Raw genomic sequence first — 20,944 nt, 5'->3', positions numbered from 1 at the left:
AGTCAACTCAGAGATAGTCTTTGGACAAGGACTGATCAATGTAGTGGTGCAGGTCTTCTGAGGAAAAAGGCCTTAAATGTAATAAAAAAAATGTTTCCACTGTATGAGAGTCGGGCTCTGAGCCTGCATTCAAGCAACGAGCCAGGTTGGGCAAAATGGAATCAATATTTAACATATCGGAAGTGTTTTACTTCTGTGGTGGTAATAATATATTTGGAGAATTTGTCTCTGTAATTGCTGTTGATGTTCAGCATGGGTGCAGCGTTGTGGGTGTCTTGGTGCCCTGTCTCAGTGTTTGGCTTTGGTATTGCTCATGATGCAATGACTGGAATAAGGAATTGACTGTAGGGGATTGGTTTAAGTTACATTCTGGTCTTTCATTATTAAATCCTGATTTCGTTCCAGTTATTAGTCCCACCAATTCTCATGCCTTGGCTTGCTGATGGAAGAGGTTGTCTTTCTGGGTAGGTGGTCCTTTTTGTATACCTTCAAGAAGAGAGTAGAACTAAAAAAAATAGTTCGAAAGGAAAGTGTTAAAGAGTGCTTGTCTAATTTGAACATTTCAGCTTGCTTCATATACAAAAGGACGTGTTTACGAATCAGGCTTTGCTTGTAGGAAAAGTGCACGAGTTCCAATGAGCTTTGCAAGTTACCAATACTTGGGTGTACTGGAGATGCACAAATAACACATGATATTCGTTTTTAGGTGGAGCGTACCAGCGTGGAAGCGTTGCTTTTCCAACGTGTTGGTATGTATCTGGGCTTTTACCCACGCCCATCACTATCACTCATTCATGGGCTTGCCTTTCAAAAATCCTTTGTTATTGATAAATGCTTTACGTTTGTCCCTCCTTGGCAGTTTTGTTACTGCCTTGGGGACCGACCCTGTTAACATGGATAACTGAACTTTTGCCGATAACGTTCACTGCAAATCGAACTTCTTTTCTTTTTGTGTCTCCCCTTCACGCTCATGGCGGCTGTGACACTTTAAATCTGCTCACTTATGTCAACTGTTGTAGCTTTTATTTTCAGTTTGTGTGGCAAGAAAAGTCCAGTTATGAATTTACATCTCTAATAATAGCTCTAACAGGGCAAACGCGAGACCCATTGCATTGCAAGTGCTTGTTGACATTCTCATCAATATTGGATTATTTTCCACTTATTTTAATTAAATACTCAAGTAAAACACCGGAAGAGTTTACAGGGAGTGCAGAATTATTAGGCAAATGAGTATTTTGACCACATCATCCTCTTTATGCATGTTGTCTTACTCCAAGCTGTATAGGCTCGAAAGCCTACTACCAATTAAGCATATTAGGTGATGTGCATCTCTGTAATGAGAAGGGGTGTGGTCTAATGACATCAACACCCTATATCAGGTGTGCATAATTATTAGGCAACTTCCTTTCCTTTGGCAAAATGGGTCAAAAGAAGGACTTGACAGGCTCAGAAAAGTCAAAAATAGTGAGATATCTTGCAGAGGGATGCAGCACTCTTAAAATTGCAAAGCTTCTGAAGCGTGATCATCGAACAATCAAGCGTTTCATTCAAAATAGTCAACAGGGTCGCAAGAAGCGTGTGGAAAAACCAAGGCGCAAAATAACTGCCCATGAACTGAGAAAAGTCAAGCGTGCAGCTGCCACGATGCCACTTGCCACCAGTTTGGCCATATTTCAGAGCTGCAACATCACTGGAGTGCCCAAAAGCACAAGGTGTGCAATACTCAGAGACATGGCCAAGGTAAAAAAGGCTGAAAGACGACCACCACTGAACAAGACACACAAGCTGAAACGTCAAGACTGGGCCAAGAAATATCTCAAGACTGATTTTTCTAAGGTTTTATGGACTGATGAAATGAGAGTGAGTCTTGATGGGCCAGATGGATGGGCCCGTGGCTGGATTGGTAAAGGGCAGAGAGCTCCAGTCCGACTCAGACGCCAGCAAGGTGGAGGTGGAGTACTGTTTTGGGCTGGTATCATCAAAGATGAGCTTGTGGGGCCTTTTCGGGTTGAGGATGGAGTCAAACTCAACTCCCAGTCCTACTGCCAGTTCCTGGAAGACACCTTCTTCAAGCAGTGGTACAGGAAGAAGTCTGCATCCTTCAAGAAAAACATGATTTTCATGCAGGACAATGCTCCATCACACGCGTCCAAGTACTCCACAGCGTGGCTGGCAAGAAAGGGTATAAAAGAAGGAAATCTAATGACATGGCCTCCTTGTTCACCTGATCTGAACCCCATTGAGAACCTGTGGTCCATCATCAAATGTGAGATTTACAAGGAGGGAAAACAGTACACCTCTCTGAACAGTGTCTGGGAGGCTGTGGTTGCTGCTGCACGCAATGTTGATGGTGAACAGATCAAAACACTGACAGAATCCATGGATGGCAGGCTTTTGAGTGTCCTTGCAAAGAAAGGTGGCTATATTGGTCACTGATTTGTTTTTGTTTTGTTTTTGAATGTCAGAAATGTATATTTGTGAATGTTGAGATGTTATATTGGTTTCACTGGTAATAATAAATAATTGAAATGGGTATATATATTTTTTTTGTTAAGTTGCCTAATAATTATGCACAGTAATAGTCACCTGCACACACAGATATCCCCCTAACTTAGCTAAAACTAAAAACAAACTAAAAACTACTTCCAAAAATATTCAGCTTTGATATTAATGAGTTTTTTGGGTTCATTGAGAACATGGTTGTTGTTCAATAATAAAATTAATCCTCAAAAATACAACTAGCCTAATAATTCTGCACTCCCTGTATTGTCTCTTTTTTGGTTGATGGTCGCAGGGTATCTGCATAGCAAGGAAGTTGGTGCAGGTGTGTGGAACTACGTAATACACAAACATAAGCGGTAAATGGGGTGAAACAAAAACAATTTTCGATATTGGGTGTTGCTTGTTTTGTTAAAGACAAATGTGACTTGATTCTACAGTGGCGACCTGTGTTTTCAGTTCTGCACTTTTGTAATAACCTAATGCAATGTTGGTGTTGTAGCCTTGTTTGGCTTCCATTGAACTAATTGAAAGTAACTCAGCTGAAATCGATGCTTTGTAGGTTAGAAGTTAAGAACCGCCACCTGTTCCGACCTGAAGTGAGGTGGTCGCCTTACTTGATTATTTTGAGAAGTATTTTTTTCTGGAACATCCTTTAACGTTTATTCGCTTTTATTTCTAGTCCTCTCTGGTTGAAGAGTACCGTCACATTTATCCACAATGTTGATGATGCTGCCTCCTTCGAGTGAGTATTGACTCTAGACTTCAACCTGCTTTCTAAATTTTTATACTTCTTATTCTTTAAGTTGAAAAGGTGGGGCTAAATAACCCAATTAAGTAAAAATGCAGTGGTTTCAACTTTACATGCAAGGATGCAAATGTTGCAGTATTACTTGTGTTCTATGGTCAATGAACTGCAGATGTAAATCAGTTCTCTTTTTCACCCTTCCGTCACACACTTGTGTTGTCTTTCTTGCTCTCATACAGCTACTCTATGACTTAAATACAGTTACAGTTTATTGTTCGTTTTGTCATTGTATATTAACTTGCAGCAATGTTACCTAATTTTGACACACAATTAAGTCAGTGGAACCTTAATGCTTCGCAGCAGCTCTCAGCAGTTGGAAAGAATAAGCAGCATGCTTTTTTGCCGGTGCACTAGCTGCCCATGGACCTGTAGCAAATGATTGTGTTTACAGTTGATGATTGCTGGTGAATGCCTGAAGTTCTAATTACCGTCGAGTCCAGGTGAACAAAAATACAAAGTGAAACGGAATAATGCTGCAGTTAACTAAGGCGTTTATCTCCTTTCTGGTACGTGCTGCTCCCACTAGTACTTCCTGGGCAGATTACGAAAATCCGAGGTCGTAGAGAGTTGAATGGGTTTCCAAAGGGACAAAGCTTGGCATCACCTCTGCAGCTCGTTCCGTTTCAGTGAATGAAACAGGCATTGTATAGAAGATCTACAGCATGCCCCCACAAACCGCTGGTTTTGAGTGTGGGTGATTCAGGAGTCAGCTGTATTATTTTGCAGAACTGTCATGTCTGGAGATACCAGGCTATATATGTGGGTTGATATTCCCAAAGTCCATGCGCCGAAGGGAGGGTGGGCGCGTTGTTTGGTGAGTGGTTGAGGAGCAGGGAGGGTAATTTCAACTCGTAATTGAGGGCATTAGAATTGCAGTGAGCCCAGTTGCCACTGGGAATTTGTTTACACTTCGTGAAATGTCAGATATGGAAAAGTCATCCACTGCAGAGAAAGAACAGATTCCGGATGCCCCTTGTGCACATGGTTACGGTTCTCTGGGAAATTTGCTAAACACTGCCTTTCGTCCCTTCTGCAAAAAGATGGCCAAAGTGAATCTAGTGTAAAGAAAGGAAAAAGTCGGAGCAGCGTAATCCAGTATAATGAAAATCCTCTCCGGTAGAAATAGATAACATGAGGCCAAAATAAAGTTTTTTTCCTTCATCCAGGCTATCCGAGCAGGGGTAATCTTGAATAGAGGCAGTGCAGGGCTGCCCCAATGCTGATCTCACAAATCGAGAATGTAAATACGGTGGTGCCTTTTGGCAGAATATATACCTGAATGACTTGATGTGCATCGTCAACCTTATGTCACAGCAAGCACGGGGTGCATCACATTTTTAATAACCAAAAACAGCAGAGAATTTGCTTAGAGGCAAGGAGAAGGGATAAGTTTGCTATGTACCTTGTGACAGGCAGACATTGCTACAAGATGCATATTTGTCTAAATTCCCTATAAACGTGATGCATACAAAAAAAAATTATGCTTAAGGAGGATACAGTTGTGTAGTTGAAACGATCCTCTTTAGGACGGCGGACAGCCCGAATACCTCTGTCGGATCGAAATTGCTACCAGTCCACAACCTTTACTACTCTTTAAATGTAAGATGGATGGATACTGTAGTTATGATCTGCCCCTCCTTATAATAACCTGTTGTGCTGTTCGTCTTAATATTAGGAACTTCCGCAATTCAATCTAGAAAGGCCACTAGAAGTTGGTATTTCAGGGTATACAATGGCAATTGGTGGCGAGGGACTCCAGAACATTAAGGTATAATCTGCACAAATAATCCATTCTCGGCCTCATCTCGAAGACTGGTATTACAAATGTGTGTCTCAGCCTTCAAAATTCGTACCATGGATTCTTTGAAAACTATTCCAAGTAATGAAGATGAATGCAGCTTGTCAGATGATCCACTTCAGTCTAATAAGCTGATTGACTGGACAGTACAATTCCACTCTAGGAAGTATGGAAGACCGAGGAGGATACTTTCAGTTTTATGAGCCAAAAAGCCACTTCTTTGTGATTGTTCTAATGAGATTTCTGTAGCCAAGACTGCTGCAAATTACAGCTCCAGCTGTTCTTACAGACGGATCAAAAATCAGTCTTTACTCGAAGGACATTAAATGACCCCACTTGGAATTACTTTCATTGGGCTCACGTTTGAAACGGAGCCTTAATGTTGTGGTGAGTGGAACATAAAGACTACTTAAAAGCCTGAAAGCTTTGGTCTGAAGAAAACTGCCGTCTTTACTGGGTGTTATCCGTTGTGGAACAGAGTGAAATTCCTTGCTTCGAAGTCCCTCCTTTCCGAAATAAATGCTTTTCATCCCCGCCGAAGTATTCTACCTCAGCAAGTCCGACAATCATTTTGTCTTTGTTGGCTTGTTATGAACCTTTTGACTGTTGGCGTCAATCTACACTACCTTATGTTTAGAACATAGTGTTGATGTGGCATGTAACTTGGGCATGTTTAGATATTCCCCAAGACCATATGTCACATACATGAACCTGTTTATTACCCTTCCACGGCAGAGGTGGTATCCTAAAGGAGCCACTGTTTCTCATCATTCACGTGGAAGAACGGGATTTCACTTTAGTTACGTAGATCTGGAGTCAAAGTAAGGACCTCGTCCAGTTCTACGTTTACACACTATCTTTTAGTGCAGCACAGCTATGAGAAATTGCATTTCATTGATACTTATTGGCATCATTTTAAAGTGGCTTCTTTTACCACTATGTGCCATTTTGCTCTGTTTTAAATTAATAATGTATTGCCACTATGTGCCATTTTGCTCTGCTTTAAAATAATAATGTACTGTTTGCTATCACAGTATTTGGGCTGTTTGCCTCTAGGAGGCAATTGAAGAAAGCACTGCATTCCCTTACCCATATGACACCCAAAAGGATAACTCCTCTGGTCTCATTGTAGCCAGGATTTGTATAATTTCTAAAGAAAAGTGGCACTAGGGTGAGTTAGGGAATTTGTATATTCAGAATTTCTAAAATGACACAGCACATACCAAGTGAATGTATATTAGTGATTTGTAAATCATGCTTTCTCAACTTCAGAATTTAGCATCTCTTTATCTTGGGTTGAAAGTCATATTCTTTCAAACACTGCTATATGTTCCCTTCAAAAAGTTTCAGCCTGACCTTTTTTTTTCTTGATGACTAACCTTAATCCTAGAGTATTCTGTTTTCAAGAGCCAGATTTTCTTCTGTTCGACACTTTCAGTTGGCAGTTGTGAAATCGTTTTGTTATGTTTTAGCATTAGGGTTTTAGTAACCACTGTTTCGTTCTCTTAGCCTTTTAGCTAAACTCAAAGATGCCCGAAGATCAGATCCATAGTTTAAATGAAATCAAGAGGCTACGGCCACCCATCTAACTCTGAAACTGGGGTGTTGGGTGTCAGAACATTGGTGCTGCATTGTAACCTAGGTTAGTAAATTTCTCACTGAGAAACTGGACTTTGTAGGTTACATTTTTTCTTTTTTTAATTAGGCAATGTTTGCTTTCTTACTGGAGTTAAGAGCAAAGGAAAGTGAGTTGGGCCACAATTGTGGCTTGACTAACGAAAATGGATTGTACCACACTCTGGGCCAAGTGAGGGCTTCTTTTAGAAATTAAAGGTTATGTTCTACATAGTAACTATGCCTTGTTTCTTCCAGTTTTCCTTTGTCCCTTGTAAGACATTGGCATCCTCTAATTTGTAGGTCCTCTGACTTTTTTTTTTCCATATGACCCGGACACTGATAAAGAGGGGGGGGGGGGGTCCTTACCACTGAAGAAAATGCGGAGATTGCATCTACTCCATTTATCCTTGGAGGTTCATTCTCTGGTTTAGTTTGTTGGAAACACGGCATCTAACGTAATTGTTCTCTTCAAAAAAAATTCCAGACTATACTGCAGTAGTAACACAATAAGATGATGGATGGAGTGCTGAAACTTTTAAAATACTCACCCCCCAGTCACAGATCGGGGATAAATCCATCGTTCTTTTGCTCACCATGCCACCCCAGTTTGGACCCAGCCATATGCAAAGCAGTCTTGACACTGTTCCCCATGAGAACAGTCCAGCCCGAACTGCCTGGCCAAGACCTCCCTGGACCGTAAACAAGTATCCTCCGTCCGGTTTCCTTTTGTAGTAAACAAGATACCTAAAAGTTTCATCCTCAGTGGCTTCCTTTTTTTGCTTATTCTTAAAAAATGTTGGCTGTATAGTGAGTGGACTCTAAGCCAGAGGATTGAGTTAATTAACAATAACCATAAAAATCCTGTTATGGTGTTCGTTTATAGTCTCAATTATTCCCTTACTTTACAGTGAGATTGGTTAATCCTGTTCCAGATTTAAAAAAACTAAATCTAAGCTTTATTGGCAAAGATACTTTGGTGTAGTCCAATATTGGACAGACTGGAATAGAAAGGGGGAGGGGAGTATTTTACAGATAGACTTCTCTCTTTTTATAGAGGTCAAAGATTCTCCTCAGGTCGACTGGAATAGTATAACATGGCTGTGACTGTAGAAAGTGCTCATGCTTGGAACTATTGTCACAGGTAAGAAATTTATTTTACAACTTTGGAGTCCATTTCATAATATTAGCATCTGAACTAGATTAGGCTTTCAAATGAAAAACCAAGTGATGTCTTTGATCAGATGTGCGCTTCAGACTTAACAAAAGCCTTACCTTTGTATTATTATTATTATTATTTTTTTTGTAGCAGATCTGCTTGTCCCCCAGTTCCACGAACTGTTCTCCTATTTTGTTATAAATGTAATTCTGTTCAAGGTTAAGATTGTTTGGAATATCATCTAGAAGCTTTCCAAAAACGTTTTCCTTTGGAATTTGCGTAAGCTATTAATAGGCCCAGTGGTTAATTTCTGAAGAGAAATGTCCAGGGAAAATGTGCAATTCTTTTAAGTAGTACTACTTTCCGTTCCATTGCATGCTATTAGTGCCTGGATTCCTAATATTGGAGTTGTTGATGCTGCTTTGAGGTCCAGAAGTGATTCTCAGTCAAATGTTTATTGCACTCTCGGGCAGCAATGAATGTACCAATCGAAGTAACACTTTCATAACTTTCTACAGGACTATGAAGTGTGTTGGTAAAAAAGGGAAACGATGATGAGCAGAGAGCTCCATGAAGCACTTCATTAGCGATGTTACTGAACCAAGCAGTAAATGATGAGACTTGTTGAAGTGTTAAAGTATAATTTGACATGTGTTCTTGTAGCATTTTATTTAGACTGGACACATTAGGAAGGTACCTCTTTCACTGCTTTTGGAGATACGTAGTCACCGCTTGATGGGTAAGTAATGTTTTAATCTCATGTACTGCATCAGGTCACTCATCTTTTCACACTAATCCGTGAGGTGAGCCTACTACTTATTGCTGTTTCCGTCTCTCATTTGTGAGTGAGAGTAAAATCTTTTTAGGATGTATTTATTTATATAAATAAATATGTTTAGAATGAAGAAATTGCGTATTCACACTTTTCTTCCTTAGTTTTGCACTGGATCTCCTGCAAGTTCCTATATTTGAACGTTCTCTCCTATTCATAACTCTTAAACATGAAACTACCATGTTGAAGGCACCGCACGTTTCTGGACCCTTTCTTCCTGAAGCTGAATGTCGCACTCACTCACGGTGAGGAATGGAACCAGTGTCTTATTTTTCTGATCTGATGGTATTTGGTTCTAGAGCTGCTGGGCATGTCAGAATTGTTTTATTTATTCTTCATTGAAATTTGGCATCCTTTCAGCAGCTGATTCTTGTCTGCTGTCATCGTGATTGAATTTCTGAACAGGTCTCTTCAAATTGAGGCGCTTTTATTGATTTATCCAAGAAAACCCTAAACTTTAATCTACATTCAGGATTAACAGTAGATTGTGCAGTATTGAGATTCACAAAAGATCCTCAACCTGCTCAAGTGTTCAGGTCAGTCGTGTTTGTTGCTGAGGTTGTTAATGTTTTAGTATTGTAAGAGTAGCACACAAGGAAAAAAAAGTACTGTCGGTTCCAAGCCAACCCTGCTTCTCCAAGATACAAGTCTGGAGTTTGCTGCTGGAGCAAGGATAAAAGGGTTCCTTTGTTCGGTATTCGAATCGCAGTACACCAGGGCATATTTGATGCATTCTGAAGGTACCCTTCTCGTATGAGTCTAGCTTCCAATTTCCCAGTGTAGAATTTGGTAGGTTTTTCTCACTTTAAAACATACGTAATACATGTTGACCTACTCCTCCCTAGACAAGCCAAAGTTGCAAATAGATAACACAACAGAACGAGTTTTTCTGATTCTGCGTTGACAAGACAGCTTGTGTGTAAGCTTTGTCAGCGAGTTACATGGTGTCTGCAGTCAACACTCAAGTAGTGGAGTGTAAACAGGTAGAGGAAGGGCGATCAAGCATATTAATAGGGAGAGCCAGAGCCGAGCCATGGCTGTAAAAGTTCTTGCACGAGCCGATGTTTGAAAATACTTGCCATGCGCGTCTTGCAAAATAGATCACGTTAGAATATGATCTGGTGTCTTAAATCAAAAAAATTATTTCAGGTGTTTGACCTTAGTACATAAGATACAGTTAGAATTTTTAAATATGAACTGTGGCGTTAGTGCCCCATTAGCATTACGTTGGTATTAATGTACTAACAGGCAAGTTAGTGGTCATGTGTGCCCTGTACGGGCCTAAATCTCTATTAAATGTGGAACAGCATTGTAGTCTATTAAAATAAAACCCTTTTTTTTTTTTGTACAGGTCACATCTTATTGAATGCCCATACTTGGAATTGCTCTTGTGTGTGATAATGAGCAAAAAGGAGGATAAGTGAAATAAAGTATTTGCTTAGGGTCTCACAATTTGGTGGAAGTTGGAATTTGTCTGATTTGCCAGTTCCACACTCCAGCTAAAACACTCGATGCGTTTATTTTTCTAGCATCAAAGGTTGATATGTGTTGCCTATGTTCTTGGTGTAGGAGATTAGAGCTTGGGTGACAGGCTGAATCCATTTTTTGGGGCACTTTTGCATAGCACAAAGCTTGCCCTAGGACATGAGAAGCGTTTCACAACAGGAGTAAACGGTTTATTTTTTTTGTCTTTCTAAGACTGGTGGATTTGCCAGTTTCACAGGAGGTTGAAATTCGGCTCTGGTTCACCGTGTTGCATGGACGGCAGCTGTAACCACTCGGCCCCATCGCCTTCAATCAAAGCTTGGCTCGTGTTGGGCTCCTGGTTCCAAGAGAATCTCAAGTTGATCCACAGCCAGGCATCTGGCTCGAGCTTTCAGCAGCTTGCTGTGCTCTACTAACAGGTTGTGGAAAGAGGGAGGGAAAGAAGGAAAGGGATGATAAAGTGAGTCTTCTTGGTTTACCTGCACCTTGATAGCAAAAATAAAAATTAGAATCTGACAAGGTATCTGGCCAGAAGCGTATGTGCAATTAAGTTTGGTGGAGAGCATGAGGTAGAGATGGATGCGAAGCAGTGTGGGGAGTATTGTAGGTGGGTCCAGCAAGAGTTCAGAAGGTTTCACCTAGGGAAGAAGACAAGAAAAACAAGGGCTGGGCTTATAAAGTGACATTAAGAAGCCCTCGTTAAAAGGCCCTGCCACAATTAACAGTTCTGCATTACTGTGTTTAAATTTTAAAAGTATAGCAGCTATTCCCAAAGAACCACGCAGAGTGTAATGGATAATATTGCACCAGCAGATAGTAATTTGGATTTAGAACTTCTCCAACAAATCGAAATATTTTCTGTTATTTTCGAATTCACCTGAGGCTCGCAGTCTCTAATGTTTGACAGTGCAGTTTCTTGCTGACTTGGCAATGTAGTCCCTTCATGAAGAAAACCTTTTGATGGCTCTTACATTATCAGGTGTTACAACTTCTCTTTTCTGCAACCTATATGGGCCCTTCTCAGGCATATCGCAGATTGACCTTCTTTCATATAAAAAGGCTGGTGGAGATCTTTCAATTCATCGTCTTTGGAACATTCGTTCTGCTAAGTTCCCTCCTGGCAGCAGACTTTATGAAGTATGGAATTTACATCTTGGGAACATTATTTCATGAAAAGCATCCTGCTATCCTGTCTGTACTTCCGCTACTTTTCTTACTCAATAAGTTCTTGTTTGGTGTAATCCTGATTTGAACCTTCACTAGAGGGAGCACAAGTTTGGGGCATGGTGGCTCTTGCATTCCTTTTCAGAGGTTCTTTACTTGGTCGCCAGCTGTATGGCTCCCATCTCAATAAGTTCTTAAGAATTACATATCTACATGGTAAAACCAACTCTTCTTTTTATCCTTGAAAGATAAGAATGGTGATTTAAAGTTTCACGAGAGTTCTGTTGTACTTTAAACAAGCGAATAGGTAGCACAACGCTAGATCTTTTGGATGAGCATTATACTGCATCTTCTTGGATGGTGAACCATCCTTCATAGACTAAAAGTCCTTCGAGAGATCTTGACGTACTCCCTGACACCCAGTTCGAGTGGGAATGGAATATATCCGTATCTTCATTAGCGATTTAATTAAGGTCTCTGGCATTTACGGGTCTGCTACACTACATGATGCTGCACCTTTGGTAAAGGTAATGAAATTGTGTTTGTATGTTTAAAAAAAAAATGTTTTATTATTATACTGGTAAGTTTAAATCATTATTGGTTCCTAGGCCTCATTACCCCTATACCCCAGTAGCCAGTTTATGCTTTCATTTTGGCTAACTTCAATACAAATATTTGTTTGTGGGAAGTGTTTCAAGCGTACCATGTACCCGGAACATATAAATTCGATCATGCTGCACTTAGCAGTTCAAATATGTTCATATTTGGTTCGATTTCTGAATTAAATTCATTATGAGGAGAGCTGTCGGAGGACATGTCAACATTTCCTTTTGCCCTTTGCAATTACAGAGGTCGCTGCTAGACCTTTCTTTCTTTGTCTGACAGTTGCAGTTTAACCAGTAAACAACTTTACTTTATTTTATCTTAGAGCGATGTTAGTCTTGATTTTCTGAAACTGAACTGTGCAGATCTGTTACTGCAATTGTAAGTATTGCCACGTCTATAGCCCGCTCTTGCACTAGAAGATATTAAATGCCAGTGAGAAGTTGCCCACTAAAGCTGAACAGCCTCAGTACTGGGTCTGTGATTTGTGATGAATACACCAAGTTTCGGATGAATGAACTAGTCTGTAGAGAATGTGGGGGCCCTTATGTCTCGGTGTGCCTGGGTGTCGGCTCATGTTTCCCCTTGGGAGGCTGGAAGTTAATTTGCCTTTTAGGCCCCTGGAAATGAGACTAAGGACATCTCTGCTGCATTCCTGGGATACATTTGTGTGTTTTTTTTATTTATTTTTTAAGTAGTATGCACTGCTAGGTGACTAAGATTCATTCCCCATCCTCCGTTATGGGACTCGGCAAGGCTCTTTTGGGTGGTGAATGTCTGCTTGGTTTGTTTTCAGGTTTAGGATATCTCCTACGACAAATGCCTGATAGCATAAAAATTCTGCACGTGGTGTGTTTTCGATTCATTACCAAATTTGCAAGTAGTATTGGTTAAGAGAGTCATTTTAGTAAAAGGTTAAAATAGTGTATAATACCTCGTCTGTCCTGCGTGCTCTAACCTGTGTTAGAGGTCTTACCAGGATACATCTTTTAACTTGAAGAATGCCACAGTTTTCCATATATGATCCGCAATCAAGACCTTTTTGGCTGATTTTAGTTGCTTTTTCAGACTTGAGTCTTTATGATGTACTCAAGTTCTGCTAAAACCTTTGAACCGTTTCGGTCAAGTGATGCAGAAATGCGAGGTCGTAAAGTCACTGATCTATTTTACTTCTACCTTCCTGGTCTGATGTCACCCTGGTGCTGTCTGCCAAAAGATGAGAACGTGATTTCCTCTTGCTCTCAAGCCAGAGGACGCTCCAGGAAGATAATCTTGTGTGTTTTTTTTTTAATTTTTTTTTTTAACACGGCAGTCTTATGTGGTGCTGTTAAAGCAGTTACTACCAGCTACGGTCTTGTGTGTCTCCTGGTAGAAAAGACCTAATGATGACACCAAATAGGTTTACAATAAAGTATTGTTGTCTTAAGTGTCCTGGAATGTTTGACTCTTCACTGCAGGTATTTTCACATACTTTTTCAAGTAAATTCAAGCATTGCTGTCTCGCCTCAAGTTACAAATCAAGACCGCTTCACGACCAGAGTTTTTCCTACACAATATGTAACCATTAATAAGGACATGTTTTTCTTAGATGGCTTAACCTTTACACTTCTACTGTTTGTCCAGCGGTTTATATTTTTTACTTGATGTATGAAGCCTTGTGTTTCCTGATATTGAATTTAATTATATCACCCTTGAACACCCATTTGTGTGTATATATGTCCTGGAATTATCAAAGTCTGCATCAGCAAGACTGACTGACCAATATTGGCTCAGGTACTAGAGCAAATGGAGCTTCTATGGCCTCCTTAAATCTCCCCCACTTCATAAATATGTGGGCCAACCAGTTTAGGCCGCCAGGCATGTGCACTATACTTCTGTAGTCTCCGTGCATGGAATAGATACTTATGCCCTAGAAATGCTGTGCAGCTTGTTTTCCAGGTGGCATACATGGCTTGACATGACTAAATTCCATGTTCTGTCAGCTGTCCACATTGAGTTAATTTTAGTCTTCTTTTTAAAAGTACTTTAACTTTTTTGAAGTGCACAATCTTAATGGGATTCGCCAGTCTAATTATTTAAAACCATGAATCTAAAGCTTACTAATGACGACGTCCTAACGGTGCTCGTTTCCGCATCTCCTAAGTTTTATCTTAAGTTAACTTGCTCCCTCAAGCTCTTGATGTAGTTCTTTGCGAATGGAATCAAAATTTAATAATTCTAGAAAATAAGACTCGGGCATGCTACATCTTTACGCTTTACGTCAACTATGCTTTCATTTGTAATGTTTTTTTTTTTACTCTTGCGTTTATGAAGGAAGACCCACTTCTACATATCACCTTCCCAGACAGCAAATTTAACACACCTGTTTACTGCATGCTGAGATCCTGTTAACTGAGTGCCATTTTTCATACAGTTAATTATATTTTAAATAGACTCTGGACTTTTGGAAGAAATGGTACTCGGAGTTGTACTGTGTTGCATGGCTGGATGCTAAGACTCAATCCTTCGAATGGTGGCACTTCCAAATCTACTTGTTCCGTCCGAAATGAGCTTATATGATGTAGAAAAGGTTCACTGAGCACTGTAAGTGGGCAGGCACTTTGGCTATGGAAAGTAAGCCTCCACAGAGGGGAGTTCAGACAAGTGGATAGGCGCGCTTCTGGGTAGGGTTTCCTGGTTGGATATTTTGAACTTGCAGCAGTGCTGCTATAATCACAAAAGATGGCCGTTATGAACCGCAGTCGTTTTAAACTAGACATAACATCGTTGTGAACCCAGTTTGTAGCATTCTGTCTCTAATGAATTAAAGTGGTATTATGTGTAATACCCTTGAAAAGGTTCATCATTCCTAGGGAATATTTCAATTGCATGTATTCCCACATGTCTGTAAGCTGTTTCTCGAATTTGGCATGAAGAAAACCTTAGACATAAATGGGAAAGGCCACGTTTTAAATTAACAAAATTGAAGAGTCTAGCCAACTGTCTATTCCAAGACTATTCATCGGTGATAGCCTGGGTTGAAAATGACCTTCAGTCTAGTATAGTTTAGAAGTCAGTATCACTAATATGTTCTGGTGGGGCAAGTGGATGAAACTGGCAAATTAGAAGAGAAGAAATACTGATGCCAATAACGATTGTATCAATTCTTAGATGACTTTATGGACCAGGCAGAGGGCCGTATACTTAATCAGCTTCTTCACTGGTGATGAATGAATGCCGGAGCTGTTCCTGCATAGGATCATTTTGTCACACGTTTAGCAGAATTCCAGCAGGCTTATGCTGAATAAGCTGGAGATGCTAGTTTCTTCAGTATCTATCGGTAATCAAGGCTCGACTTTTTTTGGGGGGTGAATGATACAAGTCACAGGCCCATCTCTCTCACCCTTTCTCTCCCCCCCCCCCCCCCCCCCCCCAAAGTCTTCAAATGCTTGGTTCTTTTTCTTATTGCAAACACTGACAATCCTGAGCGGTTGGGCCCACTCCCTCGTAGGTAGGATTGTCTTTGCAATGGGTGTCGTTTTTAAAAAAAAAAACATATATATTTTTTTTTTTACTCAATCTCCAAACGCTATTGTCTTTTATTTTAAGCTGTCTTGGGTACAACAAAAGAATCCACTATAGGACAAGTATTGACATTTTCAAATAACTTTTATTGTTTCAATGGTATTTGCAGAGTTTCGTTCATACCAACCAATATTGTTTCACCCCGTTACAATGTCTGTTAGGCTGGGATTTTCTCCAGACTGAAAATATAAACATCAACAATCGATTTAGGAAGGGATATTTTTCATACCCCAACTTTGCACCACTCATGGCCCGTGTGTAGGGAAAGGTTGATTTAAGGATGGTTCATAGAAGCCAAGTCTTCGGTGCCTACCTTATTCCGTGTTGAGAGGGGTAGCTTCAAACTCTGCAGCCCGTCTCTCTGCGTGTTGCGACCACATTCCCTAAGGACGCCTTTTGTAAACACATTGTAGTCCTTCACAGAATGTGCCCCTAGTACACATGTCATGATTGCAAGAAGTCTCCCGCTATCTTGGACTATCTAAATCTAGAAAGTCAACAGTATTGCCCCTGTCAATTCCTCGATTGACTAAGCTAGATAGGCTTTCTAAGGTGAGAGAAACCAACTTCACCTATAATTTCAGAATGCTTCATTGGTTTATTCCTAAAAACTGGATGGCACAAAAATAGGTAATATGATTATGATGGCCTTCCTTCAGTTTGCATGTGGGAAGGTCACATAGGGGAGGAGCCATTGTAGCAAACCTATCTCTGCGCATTGGTCACCAAAAGATATGACTTTGTAGAACTATTCCCAGTGGAAGGCTAACGCTATCTTACAGTACTCTTGGGCTGTTGAGAACAGATTCGGAACTTAACATGTGTCTGCAAAGTGGTCTAAGTTAGGGCTTGAACTCAACCATCATCTTGCTATGAGGCTATTCACCTTTTTTGTTATAAAGGCTCTTCACACCCAAACTTCATGCGGGCTTTTAGTGTCAAGTGGAGCAGAAGTCCATAATATTAAGGAGATAAGAAAACAGAAAAACCTGTAAGAAAAAGGAAAGGCGGAAGACTTTGCATTCCCCTTAAATCATGAGATTGAAAAAACATTGATATTGATTACTGATGTATGGGGGGGGGTCCTCCTCCCGATTCTGATTCAGAAACCACACGCGGGTGAGACTCATCCCACCCACCAGATCTTTGGACTCAGTGAAGAGGGGGTTAATCAGATTTATTCAACACAAATCAATAACATGAGAAATCTAGACCATATAAATACTGTGACCAATTTGGCTGCAGTAACAAGACTCCTTGTTTCAAATTTTTATTACAACCACAGAGCCAATGTAATGTAAATGTTATGCAAAACTAAGTCATAAACATGCATGAAAATCATAGGCTCACCGAAACGTGGAAAACGATTAAGCCTAATACACATCAATTCAATTAAACACTAAAGGAGAATAACACAAATTATCAGAACTATAATATGCACATCAAAAACAAATTTCAAAGCAGATGATGGTGACATCAGTAAATCATAAAAATTCAGTTAGTAACAGTCAAATTTTAGGTTTGGGCCATCCTTATCCCTATTACGAATTTGGACTTCCATGTGTGGGGACGGGCTAACACATACGGACAAAAATAATTTTGGAAAATCATCTAACTAGTAATCACTATAAAAATACACTAGTTTAAATTCTCTAAGTTGAAAAGGAAATAAGAAGAACCGCATTGCAGATTATATACCTCTCCTCATGGACAGCAGACAAAGGATTTGTCGGTCCAGAGCGCTCACAGGTTCTCAGTATCAGTAGACAGCAGCATCAGGGGGAAACTGTAGGGCAGGACAGCAGTTAGGAATTTGTTGGGCATATTAATACTAAGCAACATCAGTAAAAAGGACATTATAGGATCAAAGGAAAACGCATAGAGTTAAAGGCTAGAAATGGTAGAAGACTTGGGAGTGGAACAAATGGTGACAGCACGAACACTTAAGAAGTCTCCTAAGTTTTCAAAAGTCTCTCCCTAACTAAATGTCCATAGACTTCTGATTGGTCCTCCGAGTGGACCCATCTTGTGCAAATAGATCAGTATCCAATGAAAATTATAGACGCCCATCGGATTTGCAACTAATCTGGATTTTCTCAGGGTAGATGCAAATGGCCAGATGTAAGAAGCCATTTGCATGGTGCAAACTGCGAAAATCGCAGTTTGCGCCATGCAAACAGCCTTCTGCGATACTCATTCACAATTTGCGAGTCGGTTACCGACTCGCAAATTGTGAATGCGACTCGCAAATAGGAAGGGGTGTCCCCTTCCTATTTGCGACTCGCATCGCAATGCAGAATTACTTTGTGACCGCGAATGCGGTCGCAAAGCAATTCGCAGTTACCACCAGTGTCACACTGGTGGTAACTCATTCGCTAAATGAAAGGGGTCCCCATGGGACCCCTTCCCCTTTGTGAATGTGGGCAAAAAGTTTTTTTCAGAGCAGGCAGTGGTCCAATGGACCACTGCCTACACTGGAAAAACGAAACCAAATGGTTTCGTAATTTTTTTTCATTTTGCAACTCGTTTTCCTTTAAGGAAAACGGGCTGCAAAATGGAAAAAAAACTGCTTTATTTAAAAAGCAGTCACAGACATGGAGGTCTGCTGACTTAAGCAGGCCACCATCCCTGTGAGTGCAGGGACTCGCTATGGGGTCGCAAAACGCGACCCACCTCATTAATATTCATGAGGTGGGTCTTTGCGACCCCATAGCGAGTCGCAGACGGTGTCTGAGACACCGTTCTGCATCCGATATTGCGACTCGGAAATTGCGAGTCGCACCGACTTGCAATTTCAGAGTCGCAATATTGGACTTTGCTACATGTGGCCCAAAGTCATCTCGATGACTTCACACAGTTCTGTTGAAAAATAACAATTTGTATAACATTTGAAACATTGAGGTTTCTTCTCATGAACCACAGGATGATCCCACAGTTCACATTTGAATTCAATAATACTTGTCTATCCGATAGCTAGAACAAATATTGCTACAGTTCGAGGTCAGCAGAATCACAACTCAATACAATAAGACATTCTTCAACACATAAGCACACTTGGAAAATATTTCAGGTCAAAGGAAACATGACGAATTAGCACGACTCACTATTGCAGCAAAAATGAATCTTCAGGCCTAGTCTGGCTAAGAAAACCTAAATATATAGTACTAATTACTAAACACTTATGCTAATACGCATCATTTAACTAGCATATGCAAAACTAATTCATTTATTTGCAGACATCATTAAAGCATAATGGTTGAAATAATTAATGTGTGTTTGTCTGCACACAACTCTTCATAAAATCCATATACATCAGTATAAGCACGGTTAATTCATGTTCATTACTCACAATATATTTTTCATCTCAACTGTATCTCTAGAAATAATACCTTTAACATTAATTCATGTCAGTAGTTCACTAAACTATAAATTCACAACATCTGCCATGGCAAAAAGCAATGTTCAAATAAGTGGAGGGCACAATTATAATTGAAACGTGCACATTTTTTACATTTCATGTTAATTTCTATTATAGGCTTTTAAATTAACATCTCCATAACTGATGCTTTTTGAGGTACTGGATAGAACCTCTGGTAACTCTCAGATCGCAATAATGTGCAGCTACAACAGATATCATAAAGCCACTTTTACCCTTGATATTTCTTACAACAAACAGTACTAGGAAGGGTACTTAGCTCAGTAGGTCAAAAATTGAGAAATGATGTGGAATGGGGAGCTTGTTTGGTGTCTTGCATACTTTTTTTTATTTTTATTTTTGTATTTTTTTTTTTATAAATGATATGGATACATTCAGCTGTCAGTTTATAGGAAACACACCATCAACTTGATCCTGGCTGTATTCAGCCCATTTTATTTAAGGAGGATCTTGATGTAATTAAAATGTATATAAAAGTGCTAGAGGAAGCGTATGCTCGTTATAAATTAATGAGACGAAGTCAAAACCAGGGGAAACAAAAAATTGATTGTAGGTAGTCTACCAGCAGAAAGTGCAATTCAAGTGGAAAGGCAGTGTATCTGGTCCATTACTGAAGGGCATGTAGGAACCTTTACCTCGACTTGTTGAAGTCTGCCTTTCTTACTCTATTCTTCTGAAATAGTTCTACTGTGTAATTGTGTTAAGGTGTTATTGCCTACTCTCGCCTTTTGAACTATACCTTCCTGACAAATTTGACTAGAGTGGTTAAAGAAAAAAGTTGTTGCCGGCGGGTACAACATCCGCGAGAGAAATACATTGTTGCAAATGTCAAGCCAGTAGGGGAGATTCTCCATAGCCCGTGTACCGATCCAGTATCTACATTGAAAGATACTTGTCATTACGTTTTTTAGAGTTCGGTAGTTTTGTGCACTACCTATTAGATCATTGTGTAAGTTTCCACATTGATAATGTGGATGTTAAATGCCAACATTTAAATTGTGTTTGACAAACGTATCTGATTTCAAGTCTCTGATTTGACAAATCTTAAAGTGCACACTGCACAAGTCCCAGTTGGTGCTAAGGAAGTGTTTGCATTCTCCACTACATGAGTATTATGCACAGAAGAGAATACTTTGAGTGCACCCTGATCTGATGATTATCTACGTCGAATCCTGTGCAGTATATTCCATAAGATGATGGATCTCTGTACCATTCTTGCTAGTTTGAATTTGGAAGTTATCCGTAGTAATCTGAACTGAGCTACCAATGTCGAACATACGTTTCAATTGTCAGACTCCTATTATATTCCCTGTGAACCCCACAGAGGGCCACAAAGCCCCTTGAATGCATTTACCCCCACTGGTAGTCTTTGGAGGCATACCACATTTTGAGAGATGCTGAAGGATCCTCTGACATTAACAAGTTTCTTCCTAGATGCGGGGCTGACTTCAGTTCTAACTGGAATTGGCCTAATCACCGCTTACACGTGTTTATAGAAAAGCAAGGAACATCCAGATTAATTTGACGATCTGCCTATTCTGAGGTATAAGCAACAGGGCTTGACCAACACCCCAGGTTCGAGTTTCCTCCAGCCAGTCTGAGATGGCTCTGATTCCGCCAATAGATTTCCACTCAGTGGGTTCCTCCGTGTTAGACCAAAACTGGAAAAACGTTGGTTTAATTTCAACCATCTCTATCATAGGACAGGAGGTAATTGGTGAAATCAGATTATTTATGAATTAAATCTATTTTCTAAACAAAATGATTTTTGTAGTATTTGCACACTTGGGTTCAACCATTATTTGAGAGTTAAAACATAAGATAAACCGAGTCCCAGGGTCCTCAGTTATAGGGTTTTAGGATCCTGTCCTATAAGATAATAGTATCAGTAAGTTGTTCAGCTTTGGTATCCCTAGCCTACCCAGGAGGTGAGCTCTCACTTGCCCTGTCCCCTCCTACCATGCCCTTCTCCTCTCCCCACT

At 40.1% G+C, this 20,944-nt stretch overlaps 1 protein-coding gene across 9 annotated transcripts in view; it reads left to right on the top strand.

The window, feature by feature from the left end:
- The window catches only part of TMEM269 (transmembrane protein 269), a 160,628-nt gene that overhangs the window by 10,833 nt on the left and 128,851 nt on the right, over positions 1–20,944 (top strand). For 3 of the 9 annotated variants that reach the window (XM_069240047.1, XM_069240055.1, XM_069240052.1), the window contains exons 2-3: positions 707–749; positions 3,182–3,244. In XM_069240047.1, the coding sequence (XP_069096148.1) occupies positions 3,220–3,244 (25 nt within the window). In that variant the 5' untranslated portion in view covers positions 707–749; positions 3,182–3,219. Of the gene's footprint in view, positions 1–706; positions 750–3,181; positions 3,245–7,776; positions 7,864–20,944 lie in introns of all 9 variants that reach the window. The other 6 variants (XM_069240046.1, XM_069240054.1, XM_069240051.1 and 3 more) reach the window with 3 other exon arrangements.

This window comes from Pleurodeles waltl, chromosome 6 (genome assembly GCF_031143425.1).
Source record: "Pleurodeles waltl isolate 20211129_DDA chromosome 6, aPleWal1.hap1.20221129, whole genome shotgun sequence".
NCBI lineage: Eukaryota > Metazoa > Chordata > Amphibia > Caudata > Salamandridae > Pleurodeles > Pleurodeles waltl.
This window is presented reverse-complemented; position numbering and strand designations above follow the sequence as displayed.